We start from the raw sequence: 20,829 nt of genomic DNA, 5'->3' as shown, positions 1-20,829 counted from the left end.
ATAGCTTGATTAAAAATTTCTCAGAAGTCTATTAGACTCAGGAAACGGTCTGCGGTGTAGGTGAGGATTTTCAGTTTTTGCAATGGAAACTTTTGGCCCCATGAACAGAATAGCAAAAACTCAATTAAATGTGCTCTTCCCCCATCCTTGCCTAGTCCAATGGTAAAAAAATGAAAAAAACTGCTTGGAAGAGTGGTGTTTAGGTATCCCCTCACCCCTTTTTTTCCTCTAAAACTGCCAGGTGGATTCATATGATCCCATTTTTTTAATTGTCTTCTATCTCCCGCTCAGAATAAACCAGGTCACCTCAGCACAATCAGAAGCATCTTTGTTGTTGTTGTTATTGTGTGTGCGTGCGTGTGCGTGTTTTAATTTTCAGCCTCTAAGGAGGTTGGGCGGGATGGGGTAGGGGAAGGGCAAGGGAAGGTGTCAAAGTACTTTCATGAAAAACAACCAATAACTTGAGGTTTTTAGAATTATGGTCTGCCATTTCCTAATTAAGAAATGAGTTTAACAGTCCTTTGGCCAATTAATTTAGACAATGCTATGAACCCAAAGGTCTGGTGACTGTCCAAGCGACGGAACTCCATTCCCTTGCGGGACCCCGAGCCACCGCCCCAGCCACGCCAGCTCTGGAGTCCTTTTCGCTCTTGGCGCAGGCACCTCGGCTCCCTAGGTCTGTCTCTAGCGCTCAGCTTGGTGTTGCACCGGCTGCTTCAGGCTCGCCGCCACCAGGCGCGGACACCTCCCAGCCTCCCTCCCTCCCTCGCTCCCTCCCAGCCGGCGGGACCTATTCCGGGCTGGCGAACAGCAGCCCGGGCAGCAGCGGCAGGAAGCAAAGCCCTTGTTGATGCTGTTCCACGGCGCGCCTTCCCCCCCTCCGCTGGGCCGCCGCGGCTCTTCCCCTCTTTGGCGCGCCCCCCCTCCGCGCCTGCGCAGTGCCCCGCGGGGGGCGGAGCTCAGATTCCTGTCAGCGGCAGCGGCGGCGGTGGCGGCGGCGGCGACCGTCAGTTTTCTCTGAAGAGCACCACCAAACGGACCCGTTGGCTCTTCCCCCTCCCTCTCCCCGCCCTGAACCCCTCTCCTGGCTCTCCGGGATTGAGTCCCTGCGGAGTTTCCCCTCCACCCTGACGCAGTTTCCTCGGTCCTCGGCCCGCTTGAAGTCACTGCCCTCGAGGAGGAGGCAGCGGCAGCGGCAGCGGCAGCTGCCCTAGCCTCGCCGCCCCCGGTTCGGTGCCCGCGGTCCCGGAGAGGAGGTGCCGCCGCCACCGCCGCTCCCCCCCTCCCGCTGCCCTCGGGCCGGGCTGGGTCGAGCTGCGATGCCCTCGGACTTCATCTCATTGCTCAGCGCGGACCTAGACCTGGAATCGCCCAAGTCCCTGTACTCGCGAGGTGAGTCGGGCTGAGGGCAGGGCGTGGGGGCGGGGAGGCGGCCCCGGGAGACCTGAGGGTCCTCGTCCGGAGGGGCCGCCAGCCGAGCCCGGGCCGGGGTGGCCTGACCTGGGGGAGGGGAGGCGGGGAGAGTCCGATGGGGTTGGAGACGTTGGACGCGGCGGGGAGGAGTGGCGGCCCCTCCCCCGCGGAGCCGCCGGCCGCTCCGGGCCCCAAAGCCGTCGGCCCCCGGGTCTCCGCTGCGCCGGTCGCTCCGAGCGTGCGTCCCTCTGCCCGTCCGGCCCGGCCCCGCTCCTCGAGCGGGCAGCGCCGGCCTCCCCCGCTCGGGGATCACCCCGGGCTGGGCCCCGCGCTGGGGCCGCCGCGATGCGTGGGGCCCGGCTCCCCTTCCAGGACCATCCTCCCCGGCAAAGTTGCCCCCAAACAGGCGGCGGGGCCTGGAGCCGGTTCTGGGCAGGGTCACCATTTTCTCCCCCCTCCGGGTTGTTTGTGCATCGCCGTTTTACCCCCTCTCTCCCCGGCCTAGTCCACTCCCTCCCCTCGTTGGGACGGCCCCCCTCGACCAGGCGTTCTGCCTTTCCTCGTCATGTTGCTGGAAGGGGCCCGGGTTTTCTGTCTCCTCTCTCTTTCTGCGCCTCTGGGGCATCCTCATTACTTACTTCTCCCCTTCTTTTACACAAATAGGGGTGCTCTCTCTCTATGAGTTTTATTCCTCTCCTGTCCCAGGGGTGCCAGCTCAGGCATAGGCGCTGTCCTTTGAGAATTTTCTACTTTGTTGCCGTTCCAGGGCTCGGTGCCGGGAGGGGGCCATTGGACTGCGATTTCCATTGAAAAACTCCTTTGGCTAAAGCCTGAAGGGGGTTCACAGGATCTAAGATATTAATACTTGAGCTGATCTCTACTGGGGTGAAATTCCTATACTGGACACCACAAGAATGTGTTAGAACAGGTTCCCTGTACAAGAAGCATCAAACCAAAATGCTCCCACCGCACTCTCCACCACGTCTTAAACCACTGGGAGGGGGCAAAAGGCAGAACTGGGTTAGTAATTACTGATTTCACCATGTTTAAAGAATTGCGTGCCATTATGAACCTCCTTCCCGAGAAATTCAGTGTTTCTTCCCCTTAAGTTTTGGTTTGATGTATCCATCTGCTGATTTCACCCCTTCCAGGGAGGGGGGACTTGAGCTGCACATGAGTGTATTTACCTTGTTGAAGTGAATCGGAGTGAGATGGTGTACTCCGGAAGGTATTGGACTTTATAGACTGACGACTGAGTCTGTACACAGAGTCCTGCTTAGTAACTATAACTATTGTCTGTTGCTGTGATGACTTTAGTTGGCAGTTACCCTCCTGTAAGGTGTTTTTTGGGCAATGTTACCGTGAAGTAGTTTGAAACTGTAGCTTTGCGTGTCAGAAGGTGTTATCAAGAGATGATTCTTAGAGGAGGGCAAATGTGGTACAATTGGGTACTAAATATAGTCAAGACATTAACGCCATTTGTACAGTAATCATCAGATAATTTTCTATGGAACAAATGTTTTATGAAAATCTAAGTTTAGCATAGAGACCATTGTAGAGACAATTCAGCCTTCTTTCATAGACAATAAATTCACAAATACGGGCTTTAGCTCTTAAAAGTACATGGCAGTTATATAAGAGATGTATGCTATCCTTGGCTTTTTTTTTTTAATCATTCAGCATAAAAAGTACTTAATGCTTTTTGTGTTTTTCAGATTCTCTGAAGTTACACCCATCCCAGAATTTTCATAGAGCTGGACTATTGGAAGGTCAGCAGAATGCCATTTTAAAGCATATTGTGTGAGTATGCAAAGGCTTTCTCTGAAATGGAGTTTAAATGAGAAAGTGTGAAACTTTGCAAACTCATACAATGTAGTTTTCTCCTAAAGAGCCTGATCCTTCTTTTAGAGTAGCTGAACGTTTCAGTGGATTTCGTTTCTGTGTTTGATGTGATTGTTAGCTATTATATCTGCTTTGAGAAGCCTTGAACCCCTCCTTATCCCCCCATACACAAAATCATTAAAAATTATGTGTTGGGTGTTGTACCTTAGAATTCCAGATATTAATAAATAGCTTTTTACAAATAAACTGAATATGAAAAGGCTCAAACAAGATCATGAATATAACTAAAAGAGTGACACCAGACACATATTAAGTTTGAAAATTCACAACTTTTATATGCTAAATATTTCAAAATGATATTTATTACAAAAGCATTGATGTCATTACTATTGCATTATTTTTAAAGATGAGGAAAGCCCAGTAATAGAGATGATGATTAAACTATGCTTTGAAGAAAGGGTTTTAGAACATTTTGGAAACACTAATAGACTATGTAGAGTAATTCAAACAACTGCCCGATTACTTCAGAAAACTTTATTTTGTGTTGTTTTTAGCAATTTAAGACAAAAATGGTTCTATTTATGTTGTTTTTATAGTTTTTGAAGTGATTTCACATATATTTGACTCTTATAATCCTAGAATTGGACTGTAAGGATATTCATTTCCCCATTGTAAAGATGAGTAACCTAAGGCTGAAATTAAGAGACTTGGGGAGGCGGGAGAAGTCATACAGTAGCAGAAACCATGCTTTTTATATTTTAGTTGGTGCTCTTTACCCAAAGCCACGCTGCCATTATACAATATATATGTAACCAGTGCCCTTTGGGGGTGGGGGTCAGATTCTTAAACATTTTGTAGCCCACTTAAAAAAGGTCCTAAATATTTAAGTTTGACTTAAGTGTAGGTGTTTGCTTTCTCTATGGAGAATGGAGATATATATAGTCTGGTATAATGGAGAAAAATGTTGGTTTTATAATTTTGCTTAAATTTGAATACCAGTTTTGACTATTTATTAGCTCTGTGATCTTGGCAAATAATTTTTATCTCTATAAACTTTAATCGTCTATCCATAAAAATGTATATAATCACTTAAATTTAGTGAGCTAATGTGTATGAAAATGCTTATTGCATATAAAAGGTTCTCAAATTATTGATTATATTTTTAATTACAAGAAGCCCATAGATAAATATTAGTATAAAAATCAACTACACTATTAGATGAGGAATTATTAGTGTTTCTTAGTGAAGCAGATTTCTGGATTTTGTTCATATTGTTCAATTTGTGACCATGTTGTAGGGTCATATTTGTATGTACAAACCCATCCATTCTTTGGGCAACAAACCAGAGAGTGTCATAGTGATGGAGATTAGACAGGAGAAAGATGAAAAAAAAAAAAGTTAACTATTTAAGCAAATATTTTTAACAGGTTAGTGGAAATGCAGACAACCATCTATTATGTATATTAAGATATTTGTGCCTAAATACTTTAATTACTTTTTCATTTTGGTTGAGAGGATACACAGATATTTAAGACACCCTTTTACAGATGATATGTAAAATGTATAAATATCAAGTATGTCATGTTCTTTTATATCTTTGATATAGGTTATCATAAGAAAATTGTTTGCTTCTGTAATGAAAGTATTTAATCTATGCAACCAATTTCTATTTTTAACCTATTATTATGGACATTTTAAAGAATACACAAAAGTAGAGATAATAAAATAATGAATCCCCAAATACCCATCACCAAGCTTTAACAGTTATTAATCGATGTCTACTCTTGTTCCTATTATCCTCTCTCCTTCCCCAAGCTGTACCAGACATCATATCATTTCATATATAAATACTTTTTCTTTAGTCCAGGAAATGTGTTTCTAATTTAGTTTAGCAAAGTCTCTCATGTCTCCCCTGCTCCCTTTTTAAGATGTAGTAGAGCAGGAGGCTACTGCTTCTAGTTTATAGTGTCATTTCTAATCTGTGTTAAAATTGTAGGCCATGTGGCCAGATTTGGGTTCAAATCCTTGCTCCAACATTTGTATGTGCTCTTGGCTTAGTCATTTTCTTTATCTTTTTGTGCAATTTTCTCATCTTTAAATGGGCACAACAATAGTATTTTCATCATAGGTTGTTGTTGAGGCAAATTTATGTAAAGCATTTAACCCAGCATATAGTAAGTGCTCAATAAATGTTGGCTAAATTAAAACATTTTAAACATCAATTATCTATACAGTGCATACTTTTTTCCAAATTTAAGTTCTTTCTTTAGGAAAATAAGATTGGAAACTGCAATTGGGTGTTATTAAGCTTTAAAAATAGATTTAAAATTTCTTTACCATTTAATTAAATTTGCATTTATCTTCCATATCAATGCTGGTCTTTCTTTTTCTTTTTTCTAAAATATAGTCTCATTGATTTCAAAGAGGAAGGGAGAGGAAGAGAGAGATAGAAACATCAATGATGAGAGAGAATCACTGATCGACTGCCTCCTGCAAGCCCCCCACCGGGGACCAAGCCTGCAACCCAGGCATGTGCCCTTGACCAGTATCGAACCTGGGACCCCTCTATCCACCGAGCCAAACCAGCCAGGGCAATGCTGGTCTTTCTTGATACTACCTTTTTTTTCTTAAAGATAAGAAATTAATTTTTTTAATTGAGGTATAGTTGACATATAACATTGTGTTGGTTTAAGATGTACAATGCAATGATGAAATATTTGTATATATTGGGAAATGACCACCACAATGTCTAGTTAACTAAGTCACCATGCAGAGTTCTGCTACTGCTTTTTAAATTTAACTTGGTGATTGCCTGACAGTGGGAAAAGGAAAGTCTAGCTATTTTTTAAAATAGTTTTTTACTGATTTTTAGTGCGAGAGGAAGGGAGAGAGATAGAGAGATAGAAACATCTATCTGTCGAGCCCAAAATCTGCATGTGCCCTGACTGGGAATCAAACCAATGTGACCTCTTGGTTCATGGGTCAACACTCAACCACTGAGCTACACTGGCAGGGCAGAGGTCTAGCTATTTAATGCAATCATAGCCATTAAAATAATGTTTCTAATGACCCCATAATTACGCATGAAACTTTTAATAAAGTAAGTAAATAAAACATACTTTTGTATTTTATAAATAATTTTTTAAAAATATTGGACAAAAGTATATGTTTTTATTTTTTATTCTATTTTTGCATTTTCCCTACCTTTAAAGAAGATAGTTTGTACATATTTTAAAAAAAGAAGATGATTTACAGTTATGTTGTTCAGATTTGAAGGCTAGGATTCTTCTTTGGAGTGCCTAGACAAAAAGTTCAACTACAGAGAAGAAGGTACCATTTCTTACATTTTCTGTATTGAAAAATATTTATTATGACATGTATTGTTTGTCATATAAAAAACAGATAAAAATTAAACTAAGTGGAAGTATACAAATAAGATTAAGTAAGAGGTCATTCTAGAAATATAGAGATGTAAGATACAATGGTAAAAAATCAGATAAAACAAGAAAAATAAGCAAATTGGAAAAAATCAAGTAATAAAAATGGGTTAAAAATTTAAAATGTTTTTAATAGCATGAATTAGATTATATGATGGATCAAATTAACTGGTTAAATAAGAACTAAACACCAATATGATACATCCTGGTATGAATTATACATTTAAGATTGGAAAACTTAAAAAGAAAATATGAAATATTACAGTAATTTAGGGGAAAATAAACTACTTTTTAATTTTTTTTACTACTTGTTACCTATTTGATATAGTATAATGCATAATTATGCTTTATATTTCACAAATGGAAATACTTTTTTTAAAAAAACATTTAAAAATATATATTTTCAGAGAGGAAGGGAGAGGAAGAGATAGAAACATCAATGATGAGAGGGAACCATTGATTGCCTGCCTCCTGCATGTTAGACCGAGCCCGCAATAGTAGCAGTGTCTTACTGACTTTATGGAATATTTCTGAATTGCCATTAGGCCTGATTTATTTCTTTTCCTAGGGTCTGTGTTAGTAAGGTAGTTAGGCCAATAACTTTCTTACATGTGAAATGTATGATGATATCTTATTGGAAAGGATTTAAAAAATATTTAACATTAAAGATAATCTGTTGGATTCTTTTCTTCTTTAGTATCTATTAATCAATTGATTTATACTTAATAAACTAAAAGTATCATTTATTGAAATAATTATGAAAATGAAATTCAAACATGTGACAAAAATCATACCTGGTGCATCCCAACATGCATAATTTTGGATATATGGCTGCAGAACTGGGCTTTTTTTCTTTTTAAAATATGATTATATTAATTTTTGGAAAGAAAGAAGGGAGAGGGAGAGAAGGAACACTGATGTGGCTGCCTCCTGCATGCCCCCTACTGGGTACTGAGCCTGCAAACTGGGCATGTGCCCTGACTGGGAATTGAATCAGTGACCTCTCTGTGCAGAGGTGCTCAACCAACTGAGCCACACCGGCCAGGACCATCCCAACTTCTAGGATCTCTCTGTCTGATTTCCTACTATTTGTTTTTGTGTTTCTTTCTACTAGTAAACTCTGCTTTCATGATTTCTCTTCAATCCTAGAATTCTATTTTTTATTACATTAAGAGGATAGAAATTCAAGCTTAATCAGTTGGTTCTTGTCCTGCTCTTAATTGATTCTTGACTATACTGTAATTATTCCAGGAGTCCCCTAAAACTTGAAAATGGTAGTACAAAAAAACATTTCTTATTATAATTAATATAATATACAGAGTGGGGCAAAAGTAGGTTTATAATTGTTCATATGGAAAATAATACAATGACTAATAAATAATAATACAATAATAAACTGTTTATTTGCCCCACCTTGTATAAAATGCCACTTTTGTTAGAAAAAGTTAACTCATCAGATTGTTTTCTATTAAGAATTAACAGGTAGTTAGAAAAAAAAGAAAAGATTGAATTCAAATCAGTTGGGCCCGATTATGTAGTGACAGAGGATAGTCTTGTTTGCTTTAGAGAGATAAAAGGCATTCTCCAATAGAAATTTGCCTATTAAATTTATTGCCTTGTTGCTAAGATTTTATTTCAGGTTACGTAAAAGAGATTCATGTCTCTTTTATTTGCTGTTTTAATAAAAATCAAGGTTATAAAAGGTATAATCAAAGGTATAACAAGGGTATAATACACTAATTATAAACATATACTTGAATGAAAAGGTAGACATTTTCTTTATGAATTAACTACAGATAATGATGTTTGCTTCCAAATATAAAAAAACCTGATGTTGTGTTAAGGATCTATATTTTTGATTATTTGAACTGAAGATGTGATTTTCAGGTACTTTTATTTATAACTAGAGGCCCGTTGCACTAAGATTCATGCAATAGGCCTTCCTTCCCCTGGCTGCTGGCACCGGTTTTCCTCTGGCACCGGTTTTCCTCCGGCACCTGGGACCCAGGCCTTTGCTCTGGCCAGAGCCTTCAGTGTTCACTCCAGCCGGAGCCTTCAGTCTTCTCTGCTCCGGCCGGAGCGCTGCTCCTGTAGCTCCCTCCACCCCCTGCCCTCCCCTTCATAGCAGGTGTCCTGCCACGCCCGGCCGCTCTGGCCCGCATATGCAAATTAACCTGCCATCTTTGTTGGGTTAATTTGCATACCCACTCCTGATTGGCTGGTGGGCATCACAGAGGTATGGTCGATTTGCATATTTCTCTTTTATTAGTGTAGAAAACTATTGAAAAATAGACTTTTTTCTCTTCTATTTCTTTAAAAGAATAATTTTTTATTGTTGAAAGTATTACATGTCCCCCTTTTCCCCCCCATTGACCCCCTCCAGCCCACCCCAGGCCCCCTCCAGCCCGCCCCAGGCCCCCCTCCAGCCAACCCCAGGTCCTCACCGCCCCATTGTCTGTGTCCATGGGCCATGCATATCCTACATAATAAAAAGGTAATATGCAAATTGCATCACTCCGCTACGCCCACGATTGGGCCGGCTGGAGGCGCAGGGGGCGGGACTCAGGGTGGCCAATTGGCTGGTGGTAGGAGTGGGGGGCGGGGACTCGCGAGTCCCCGCCCCCCGCTCCTACCGCCAGCCTAAACGGCGGATGCTGCGGAAGGACCTATGCGGCCCGCGGAAGACGCTGGTGGCAGAACTCGGGGTGGCTGATTGCGTGGCTGCCGGCACCAGTTTTCCGCCTGCACCAGTTTTCCTCTGGCCACCCGCCATCGGAGCGCCTCCCGATCGAAGTTCCTCTCGGGATAGCCGATCGCGCTGGCGGGAGGCGCTCTGATCGGCGGGTGGCCAGAGGAAAACTGCTGCTGGCGGAAAACTGGTGCCGGCAGCCAGGTGAAAGTCTATTGCACGAAACTTCGTGCAACGGGCTTCTAGTATGCATATAAGGTTCTTGGTTGATTACCTCCCACCCACCCATCCTCCCCTGCCTTCCCTCCAAGATTCCACACTCTATTCTTTGCTTCCATATCTCTGGATCCACTCTGTTCATCAGTTTATTTTGTTACTTAGATTCCACATATGAGTGAGATCATGTGATACTTGTCTTTCTCTGACTGACTTATTTCACTTTCTTGCTTCTATTTTTAATACAGTAGTCCCACCTTATCCATGGTTTTGCTTTCTGGGTTTAGTTACCTGTAGTCAGCCACAGTCTGAAAATATTAAATGGAAAATTGTATATAATAATTTATATGATAATGTATATACAATATATAAATTCTTAATATATTTTGAGAGAGATCATATCCACATAACTTTTATTACAATATATTGTTATAATCATTCTATTTTATTTTAGTTATTGTGGTTGATCTCTTATTGTCCCTAATTTATAAATTAAACTTTCTCATAAGTAAGCATGGATAGGAAAAAAACATAGTTATGGATAGGGTTTGGTATTATCTGAGGTCTCAGGCATCCACTAGAGGTCTTGGAACATATCCCACTTGGATAAGGGAGGAATACTGTATTTACTTGATGCATCGGTGATGATTATTACTGCTGGCCAGCTATGAATGTTTATTGTGTCTTTCTCATTCAGAAACGTTACAGTTAGTCTTTTAGTACATTTGGTACTTGGTTTTGAAGGTAAGGCAAGAACAGAAAAGTTTCTAATAGCGAGTTGTTGATTATTCTTATGTTTATAGATTTACCTTTAGTTTAAAAAATCTGCTTAAAGCAACCTTTGTAGGACATTTTAAAAGAAGCAGCGTTGGTAGTTAAAGAGAAGAAAGAATAATAAATTCAGTGTTGTTATAATTGAAAACATTTTTGAGCAGGTATGCGTATCAGCATTTTATAGATGTTTTTTTCACATTTTATTTTCAGAAAAATCTTATGAGATGGTATCGGTATCCCTACTTCATAAATGAGCAAACAGGAGATTTACTTCCCAAGGTCATATAGCTAGTGGAGAAGGCTGGAATTTGAAACCTGACAATTTTATCCCAGAATTTTTAGCTTATCCTGACTTTCTTAAATACAAACAATTTATAATTGGCATTTACACTTTGGGCCCACTGTTCAGATGATGTAAAAAGAGTACTTTAAATAGGATTCTTTAGCTTCTATAAAGTAATGTGAGAAATTCTATAAGCCACAATAAAAATCAGTGAAGAATATGATGATGACCCTTTGGGAGAATATTTTAACACTCAAAATTAGCAAATCATTGCCTAACTTGATGGATGTCTTTAAGACTTAACTGAAGCACATCACTGGTTGAACCATCCCTGTCTTGACTGATGGTGGTACTCAGAAATAAAAAGTAGGGCAAGGGTAAGCCATAACATAAGGAGAATTATTTTAGAAATGAAGGATGCCATGGGGCTCTGATTTATTTTTATTTTTAAAAACATATTTTTATTGATTTCAGAGAGAAGGGAGAGGAAGAGAGAGATAAAAGCATCAAATGCCTCCTGCATGCCCGCGCTGACTGGGAATCGAACCATGATCTCCTGGTTCATAGGTCGATGCTCAACCATTGAGCCATGCCAGCTGGGCAGAGCTCAGATTTTTTTGGTCTTTGCTTCTGAACTTTCTGGAAATACTGTGCTAGGTATTTAAAAAAAAAAAAAGAATTTTAATTCTAGTTTGACCTTGAGACCTTGTAGAAATTTGTATAAGCATTCCTTTTCTTTGTCAGAGACATTATCTGTCTTGCTTAACTTAAGAGTTTTGAGGAAGAACAACTGAAATAATGTTAAAGGACTTTGAAAACTATGAAATGCTATATGAATAGCAATATTTTGCATAGGGCTTTATTAATTTGCTTTGGTTTTTCTTTTCATTGTCTTCTCTCTCCCCCAACTCCCCCAACTCCCCCCCAACCTCACATCTTTTTTAAAAATCTCCTTCTATACATGTCTTGATTTTCTCATGGTACTCTGTTGCTTGTTGGTTTTGCTGTTACTACTTCTGTCTTCTCTTTATCTCTTTTTTTCAAAACAAACAAACAAACAAATAAACCATCTTTATAGAGGTATAGAATTACACCCATTTTAAGTGATCCTTGAATTTTTAACAAGTATATACATTTGTGTAATTACCACACACAAGATACAGAACGTTTCAGTCACCCCCACAAAGCTACCTCTTGCTTTTTTGTAGTCAATTCTGCCCACTCCAGCCCCTCAGGCAAGTATTGATCTGTTTTTCTTATCATAGATTAGTTTTGCCTTTTTTAGAATTTCATATAAATGTATTTATACAGTGGATACTCTTTTAATTTTCATTGTTCAAGTACTATAACTTTCAAAAAAGGAAAGCTATTTTAAAAAGGTAACAAGACCTTTTTTATTCTCATATATTTTTGTATTCTACAGTGTAGCCAAATGTCTATTTAAGATTTTTGCCCATTTTTAAATTGGATTATTTGTCTTTTTATTGTTGAGTTGTATGAGTTCTTTATATATTCTATATACAAGTCCCTTATCAGATATATGATTTGAAGAAATTTTCTCCAAATATGTGGATTGTCATTTCACTTACTTGGTATTGTCTTTTTTTTTTTTTTTAATTTATCTTTATTGTTGAAAGTATTACAGATGTCCCTTTTGTTTCCCCCATTGATCCCTTCCATCCGTCTTGGTATTGTCTTTTGATGCACACTTTTTTAATTTGATGAAATCCACGTTTTCTATTTTTGTTGTTGTATTGCTCATGCTTTGTGTCATATTTAATAAACCATTGCTTAATCTGAGGTCATGAAGATTTATATGTATGGTGTGTTTTTTTGTTTTGTTTTGTTAATCCTCACCCGAGGATATTTTTCCATTGATTTTTATGGAGAGTGGAAGAGAGAGGGAAAGACAGAAACATCGATGTGAGAGAAACATATTGATTGGTTGCCTCCTGCAGGAGCTCTGACCAGGGCCAGACCAGGGAGGAGCCTGCAACCAAGTTACCTGCCCTTGACCAGAATCAAACCTGGGACCATTTGGTTCACAGGCCAACACTCTATCCACTTAGCAAACTGGCTAGGACTGTATGTTTTCTTCTAAAAGTTTTAGTCTGGGCTCTTACACTTAGGTCTTTGATCATTTTGAATTAATTTTTGGAGGTAGGGACTCCAACTTAATTCTTTTGCATGTAGATATCCATTTGCCCTAACACTATTTGTTGAAAATACTTGTTTCCCATTTAATAGTCTTGGTACCCTTGTTGAAAAACCAATTGGCCATAAATATATGGGCTTATTTATGGATTCTAAATTCTTTTCCATTCATCTTTATGCTCATCCTTATAGCAGTATCATACTGTCTTGATTACTGTAACTTTGAAATAAGTTTTGAAATTGGGAAGGATGAGTCCTCCAACTTTGTTCTTCACTTAAAAGATTGTTGTGGCTTTGGGGAGGCTGGGGAGAGGTCGTTGGGGGAAAAAGGAGACTTATGTAATACGTTAAACAATAAAGAATTTAAATTAAAAAAAAAAAAAGATTATTGCCCGGCCAGCGTGGCTCAGTGGTTGAGCGTCGACCTATGAACCAGGAGGTCACAGTTCGATTCCTGGTCAGGGCACATGCCCAGGTTGTGGGCTCGATCCCCAATGTGGGGTGTGCAGGAGGCAGCTGATCAATGATTCTCATCATTGATGTTTCCATCTCTCTCTCTCTCTCTCTCCTTTCTTCTCTGAAATCAATAAAAATATATTTTTTAAAAAAATATTGTGGCTATTCAGAATCCCTTGAATTTCCATTTGAATTTAGGATCAGCTTCTCAATTTCTTCAAACAGAAAGTGAGCTGTGATTTTAGTAGGGATTGCATTGACTTGATGTGTTAGTTTGAAGAGTATTGCCATCTTAATAATACTAAATATCCCTGTCTATAAGCATGAGATGTCTTCCTTTTATTTGGGTCTTCTTTAATTTCTTTCAAACACATTTTATAGTTTTCAGACTATAATGTTACACTTGTTTTTAAAATATTTGTTGTAAAGTATTTTATTCTTTTTAATCATTGTTTTAAGTGGTAATAAAGTTATGGAAATAATTTGAGGATAGGTCTCTCAAAACTTAGAAGAGCTTTAAATTTGAAGTCATAGATTATGCATATATTCAGGAAAAGAGACCCAAATCATGATAAGGTAATTAACTATAAAATATCAGCCACAGAATTAAAGCTGCAATTAACCATAAAAAACATTTAGTGAAATCAGTTTTGTTTTAAAATTTATACTGGGTGGTGATTTTCTTAAGGGCAGCGACTATACCTTGCATTCTCATAGCATCTGACACACACGTGCTCGATATCTGAAAGGGGCTTGATATTTATTAAATAAATGAATAAATGAATGAATATCACATCAAAAAAGAAGGAAGGAATGGTATTGGAGGTCTGAGAGAATTGTGCTCTAGTTATATACAACCATGTAGAAAGCTTCAGTTGAAATAATAATTGTATTAAAAGAACTATCGATAGGAACCTAGGCCTTTAAAGAATTGGAGCTACTTAGTTTGTAAAGACAAAAATCTAAGTAATTAAGATGAAGATGGAGGTGGATTTGTTCACTAATCCTTTATAATAAAAGCCTAATATGCAAATTGTCCCCTGGACTGGGAGTTTGACTGGGGGGCGGGACTGGCTGGCCAACTGCCCCTGGCCCCTCCCCCCGGCAGTGGCGGGCAGTGGGGGAAAGGGAGGCCCCGGCTGGCAGCAAGCAGCCACTAGGGACCCTATTCGTGCAAGAATTTCATGCACTGGGCCTCTAGTATTCAAATAAGAAAGTTCTCTTGAAGCATGAAAGTGGCAGCTTAGGACAAAATGTAGGACTATGTAATATAGAGAGCAAAAGTTCTCTTAAGGGAACTTACATTACAGACTGGAAAAAAAGAGACTCTAGAATGGTTAGTTAAATTAATATGTAAAAGGACCACCAAGGGTAATTGAGAAAGCTAGAGATGTGACCTTAGTTTTGTAGCATAAAAAAAATGTCTGACACCTTTATCAGAAAATATAAATTTTCCCAACAGGACTTTTTTCCGTCTATATTTGGGAGGATTTTTAGAGGGAGGTGGGTCTTAATTTAAAAAAGGGTTTTCAAAAGTCTATGCCCCACAGAACAGAATAATCAATTAATCTGAGGTGATTGTGAAATTGGACATAGAACTATTTGCTCAATATCATCTCAAGTCTTTTACTAGGATACTTTTCCTGAGATTTTTAGTAGAGTGAAGTAGGGTATATGTGTGGGTATATGTGAGGATCACTCCTGTCAAACCCCAACCCACAATAACTATTAAATTAATCCTGTAATTTTTAACTGTCATATTCCAGGAACAAACTTCACTTTAGAAACATAAGTCAATGGGAAGTAGGACTTAACAGTATTATTTATAGATAGATTTTTAAATACATATATCTATTTCATGCAGAAACACTGCATGAAAATTTTCTAGCTTTTAATTTTTGCATGGTTCTAAGAGTAGTGAGTGTAGCATCTAAAACATTGATTTGGGACTATCAAGCTTGTGTTATTCCACTACTTTTGGAATAATTGTGTTGAGAGTTAAGAATACTTTTTAAACATTTTTTTTTTCCTGCTGGGAATTCATCTTTGATCTCTGTATAATATTTTTTATTTCAGTCAGTGTATGCTTAATTTCTAGTTGGTCCTTTTTCATATCCTCGAGGGTCTCGTTAAATTTATCGGCCTTTTCTAGAAAATTCTTGAAAAACCTTATAACCGTGGTTTTGAACTCTATATCCAGTCATTTGCTTTCCTCCATTTCTTTCATTTGTGATCTGTTTCTTTGTCTCCGCATTTTTGCTGCTTCCCTGAGTTGATAGAGTGGCTTTGTGTGCTAGGTGTCCTATACGGCCTAGTGGGTCAGCCTCCCCAGTCACCTGAGGTGGACACTCTTGGTGCACCCCTTTGTGGGCTGTGTGTACAGTCTTGTTGTAGTTAAGCCTTAATTGTTGTTGGTATCACTGAGAGGAATTGACCTCCAGGCCAACTGGCTGTGAGGATCAGCTGTGTCTACGCTGGGAGAACTTCTGTGCTGGAGACACCCTTATGAGACAAGACTTGCAAAAGCCTCTGTGCTCAGCTTGGATGGGGCGGAGTCTCAGGGCAGAGCAGACAGCATTGGTTTCCCGTCAGCCCTGCCCTAAAAGACTCCTGTGTCTCAGTGTCCCGTGGTAATCACTGCAAGCACCTCTGAGAGAAGGCCGCCCTCAAGTTCCGCCCGCTGCCAGACAGTCCAGTTTCTCCCCAAATGAGTCTGGGTCCCCAGAGTCTCGCCCGGAACTGGAGTTCAGAGCCATCGGGAGCTTTTGTCTCCCTCCCACTTGAGAAAGCCCGCTGCGTACTCAGTTGCCCGCCCTCTCCGTGCGCGTGCCTCGGTACCTCTGCCTTTCGCAGTTCTTCTGAGTCTCAGTGTGCTTTTCTCTTTCCTGACAGTCCAGTTTCACCCTGTATGAGTCTGGGTCCCCAAAGTCTCTCCTGGAACTGGAGTTCAGCACAGTCGGGAGCTTTTGTCTCCCTCCCGCTTGAGAAAGCCAGCCACACACTCAGTTGCCAGTCCTCTCCACGCGCGCATCTCAGTACCTCTGCGTCCTGCAGCTTCTCTGAGTCTTAATGCTTTTCTCTTTCCTTCTAGTTGTAGAATTTCCACTCAGCCAGCCTTCCTGTGGTTCTGGATGATGTCCGTTTTGTCTTTTAGTTGTAGTTTTGAAAGTTGTGTGAGGCAGCAGTTTAGGTGTTTACCTATGCCACCATCTTGATTTCTCCCTAGGAATTCGTCTTTGAATTATGAAATTATTTTATTTATTTAATTCTCACCCAAGGATATGTTTCTTGATTTTTAGAGAGAGGAAGGGTTCGGGGGAGAGAGAGAAACATTAATGTGAGAGATAAACATCTATCTCCCATACGTACCCGATGGGGATCCGCAACCTATATATGTGCACTGAATTGAACTTGCAATTTGGTGTACGGGACAATGCTCCAAACAACTGAGCCCCCTGGCCAGGGCTTGAATGAAGAGATTTTTAAGTCCAGAAGAGTTGGGGGGTGTTTGTTTGGAGTTTTTTGGGTCATTTTACTCCTATGGTTGATATTCTTTTTTTAATTGAAGAAACATTTTTGAGATAAATTGATATATTAACATTGTATTAGTTTTAGATATACAACATAATGATTTGATATATGTATATATTGGGAATGATTACGACAATAACTTTAATTAACATCCATCACCACATATAGTTACAATATTTTTTCTTGTGATAAGAACTTTAAACATATACTCTCTTGGCAATTTTCAAATATACAATACAGTATTGATAACCATAGTCACCATGCTGTACATTACAGTCTCAGAACTTAATTTCTCTTATGACTGGAAGTTTGTACCATTGATCACCTTCACCATCTTCTGCCCCAGCCTCCTGCTTCTGCAACCACCAATCTTTTCTCTGTATTTATGACTTCAGTTCTTTACTTTTTTTTTTTAAATTACATATATAAGTGAGATCATACAGTATTTGTCTTTGCCTGATATTTTCTTATGTGATATATCCATTTAATAGAAGAATATTTGGCCATGAAAAGGAATTAATTACTAATACAATGTACAACATGAATGTGAAAACATGCTAAGTGAAAGAAGCCAATTACAAACAACCACATATTGTATGATTCCATTTATATGAAATGTCAGAGTAGGCAAATCTATAGAGGCATAAAGTAGATAAGTGGTTCCTAGGGCTAGGTTGAGGGTTGGGGAGAGATGATATTTAAGGGGCTTGGGGTTTTTATTTGGGGGGGGGGGGAATGATACAAATGTTCTAGATTTTATTGTTTTGATCGTTTCACAACTCTGAATATACTAAAGCCAAGTATCTTATCAACAGATGAGTGTAAATACAATGTGGTATATACTCAAGTATTCCCTGTTAAAAAGGAATGAAATTCTGATACATCTTAAAACATGGATGAACCTTGAAAACATGCTAAATAAAATAAGCCAGACCAAAAAAAAAAGGGTGGGGCAAATATTGTATGATTCCATGATTCCATGAGGTATCTAGAATAGAGACAGAAAGCAAAATGTAATGTAAATGGAGTGGTCACCAGTGAAAAATGTGAAGAGGACAATGGGGAGTTATTGTTTAATGGTGCAGAGTTTGTTTTAGATGATGAAGTTCTGGAAATGGATAGTAGTGATGGTTGCACACAACATTGTGAATGAAGCTAATGCCATTGAATTGTACACTTTCAAAAATGTATACAATGGTGAATTTTATGTAATGCATATTTTTACCACAAAAACATTTGTTAAAAACAGGCAGAATTAATTTTTTTCTTAATTGGAGAGAATTGTGTGGTGGCACATGGAAAGGAGACTATTTTCATTTTTCCATTTAACAGAGTGTATTTTAGTTGTTTTATGTCTAGTCCTTTATGGTTTTCTTCTGTTTTTATAAAGTGTGAATTTCTCTTGCTTTCTACATGGGACCCAAAATCTTTAGCTTTAAATATAAGTGTGATGACTTAAACACCACTGAGTGTGCAACGTCTTGGATAATCAAAACAAATTTTTGATGAGCCAGACTAGACTACAAATGACTTTGAGAAAAATTCGTGAAGTAGTCACATTAACCTCATTTAGATTGGAAAATTTTTTACTATTAATGTGTATTTTGATTCATTTTGTTGATTTCTGGAAAGCAAATGTTTATAGTATTTAATAGTAGCAAGAGGATTGCAGTTTTCCGATAAATGTCACAGAATTGTGGCAGTGAGCCAGGAAGAAGAAAAGCTGCATTAGTGAAGTCAGACACACTTCTGTAGCTATGGAAACTAAAAACCTTACTAAGTCTCAAAAATGTATTCTCTTTGTATTTGTATTATTAATTAGACATTAGTAGAGGTTAATGAGGACCCTGGATAACTACTAGACTAACTATAGGGATAATGGTATTCATCACAAGGCCTGGGTAGTAAAAGGTACTTTTGGATAGTTTAGTATTTGCTTTGTCTGAACATTAAAGTACTTAATTTATTTATCTTTAATTTGATTTATTATGGTCCTCGACTACTAGAATGTTTTCTGTATAAAAGGATTTTTCCTAGATTATTGCCGCAGCTCAAGTTATAAGTTTATCTGAGAATAAATGAGAGAAGATGAACATAATTCAATTTTGTAAAAATTAAATTCATCTTGGCTGATACTAGTATGTTTATTGGTAAATGCATATTAATTTGTGCACGAGTAAATTTTATGAATAAATAATGTTTTAAGTATAAATTGGCACACTGGTAATTTACAATTTTTGTAAAACGACTAGTGATTTTACCAAGTAATAATTTCCTGATATATACCCTAACTGACTTATAAGCTTAATGTTTCTCCTAATTATAGAAACTAACTTACTCCTAAGAATACTTAAGATTAGGTAGGTAATCAGGGTTGCCTGTACTCATTTGGTGGAATTATAATGGGCTGTTTGAAGTGGCAAGCTTCAGAAGAGAGATGGTAGCTAATTCTAAAAATAGAAAGGTAACTCAGAGCTGAAAGTTAGCCATTAAGTAGTTGTTCTCACCATATTTGTTTGCTTATTTGTGTGTAAATCCAAAAGTGCATTTTTCATTAAATTCTGTTGTATTTTGTTCTCTTACACCTACACTAGGAAGCATTGTTTCAATTTGCTAGGCCTTTTTAGAAACATCAACTGTCAACAAACATAGAAGGGGGGAAAATGGGGACAGAAAGAGACTTTGCTTGGGTGATGGGCTCACAGTGCAGTGGGCAGATGAAGTTTTGTTGAGTTGTACACTTGAAACTTGTATGATTTTGTGAGCCAGTGTCACCCCAATAAATCCAATTAAAAATTGTACTTTGGAATCTCCCAAATCAAATAGATTTAGAAGTGAAATTTAGCAGCCCTTTAGGTTATAAGGAAAATTAAACAGGAAAGTGGATTATGAGAGGTAAGCTCTTTTGGAAAAATCATTTAAGGTTGGACCCTGTAATTTTGCTAAGAGAAGCCCATCCATTTGGAAATGCCAGATTGGTGAAGAAAGGGGTCTAGGAATTCTTCCATTAAGAACTATTTTATTGCCGAAACCGGTTTGGCTCAGTGGATAGAGCGTCGGCCTGCGGACTCAAGGGTCCCGGGTTCGATTCCGGTCAAGGGCATGTACCTTGGTTGCGGGCACATCCCCAGTAGGGGGTGTGCAAGAGGCAGCTGATCGATGTTTCTCTCTCATCGATGTTTCTAACTCTCTATCCCTCTCTCTTCCTCTCTGTAAAAAATCAATTAAAAAAAAATAAATAAAAATAAAAAGAACTATTTTATTTTTCACCACTCTACTTCTGGAACAAAGATAGACCAGAGCATTGGAGAATCCTTCTTAGTGTGTGAGACCTTTCCTTTTCCTACTTCCTTTTTAGTAGGACTTTGTTCATCTACTTGTCCATTAATTGCATATTGAAGAGATCATGGACTATAGTAAACATAGCTCTTCATAAAGAGACTGGATGGTAGGTCCTGTGAGAAAAGGACCATTTTAGTAATCCAAATGTGGATGTGCTATACTAGGACAGATGAGCATTCCTCATTTGGATTGCTAAGATCCTTAAAGGTAGATAATACTTCAATTCAAAAACTCAAAGGATAAAATTTGATAAAAATAAGAGTGAAAAACAGTTTCAGCCCTAGCCAGTTTGGTTCAGTGGATAGAGCATCGGCCTGTGGACCAAAGGATCCCGGGTTTGATTCTGGTCAAGAGTATGTTCCTCTGTTTGGTTGCAGGCTCCTCCCTGGCCCGAGCCCTGGTCAGGGCACGTGCAGGAGGCAACCAATCTATGTGTTTCTCTCACATCAATATTTTCTCTCTGTCTTTCCCTCTCTCTTCCACTCTGTCTAAAACTCAATGGAAATATATCATAGGGTGAGGATTAATAAAAAAAAAGTTTCATCAGTTAAAACAGCTGAGAATAGACAAAGTAAAAAGCAATATATCCCTAATTTGGTATTTAATTAAGGTTGAATAGAAACTTTAGGTTGTAGAGTCTGTACCTCAGCATGATTCAGATCCCCCCTTTGAGTTTTCAGGGTAAGGCTTTT

General features: G+C 39.0%; 1 protein-coding gene across 8 annotated transcripts in view; it reads left to right on the top strand.

Moving 5' to 3' along the window:
- Positions 1–975: 975 nt before the first annotated feature.
- Positions 976–20,829, top strand: part of NFAT5 (nuclear factor of activated T cells 5) — a 117,489-nt gene continuing 97,635 nt past the window's right edge. For 4 of the 8 annotated variants that reach the window (XM_079800527.1, XM_079800528.1, XM_079800531.1 and 1 more), the window contains exons 1-2: positions 1,362–1,392; positions 3,129–3,213. Coding sequence is in view for 4 of the 8 variants with exons in the window: in XM_079800524.1 (XP_079656650.1) it covers positions 1,320–1,392; positions 3,129–3,182 (127 nt within the window). In the remaining 4 variants the exon portion in view is untranslated. Of the gene's footprint in view, positions 1,393–3,128; positions 3,214–20,829 lie in introns of all 8 variants that reach the window. The other 4 variants (XM_079800524.1, XM_079800522.1, XM_079800526.1 and 1 more) reach the window with 2 other exon arrangements.

This window comes from Cnephaeus nilssonii, assembly GCF_951640355.1.
Source record: "Cnephaeus nilssonii genome assembly, chromosome: 20".
Classification (NCBI taxonomy): domain Eukaryota; kingdom Metazoa; phylum Chordata; class Mammalia; order Chiroptera; family Vespertilionidae; genus Cnephaeus; species Cnephaeus nilssonii.
Note: the sequence above shows the minus strand (reverse complement) of the source record. Positions and strands in the feature narration are given on the sequence as shown.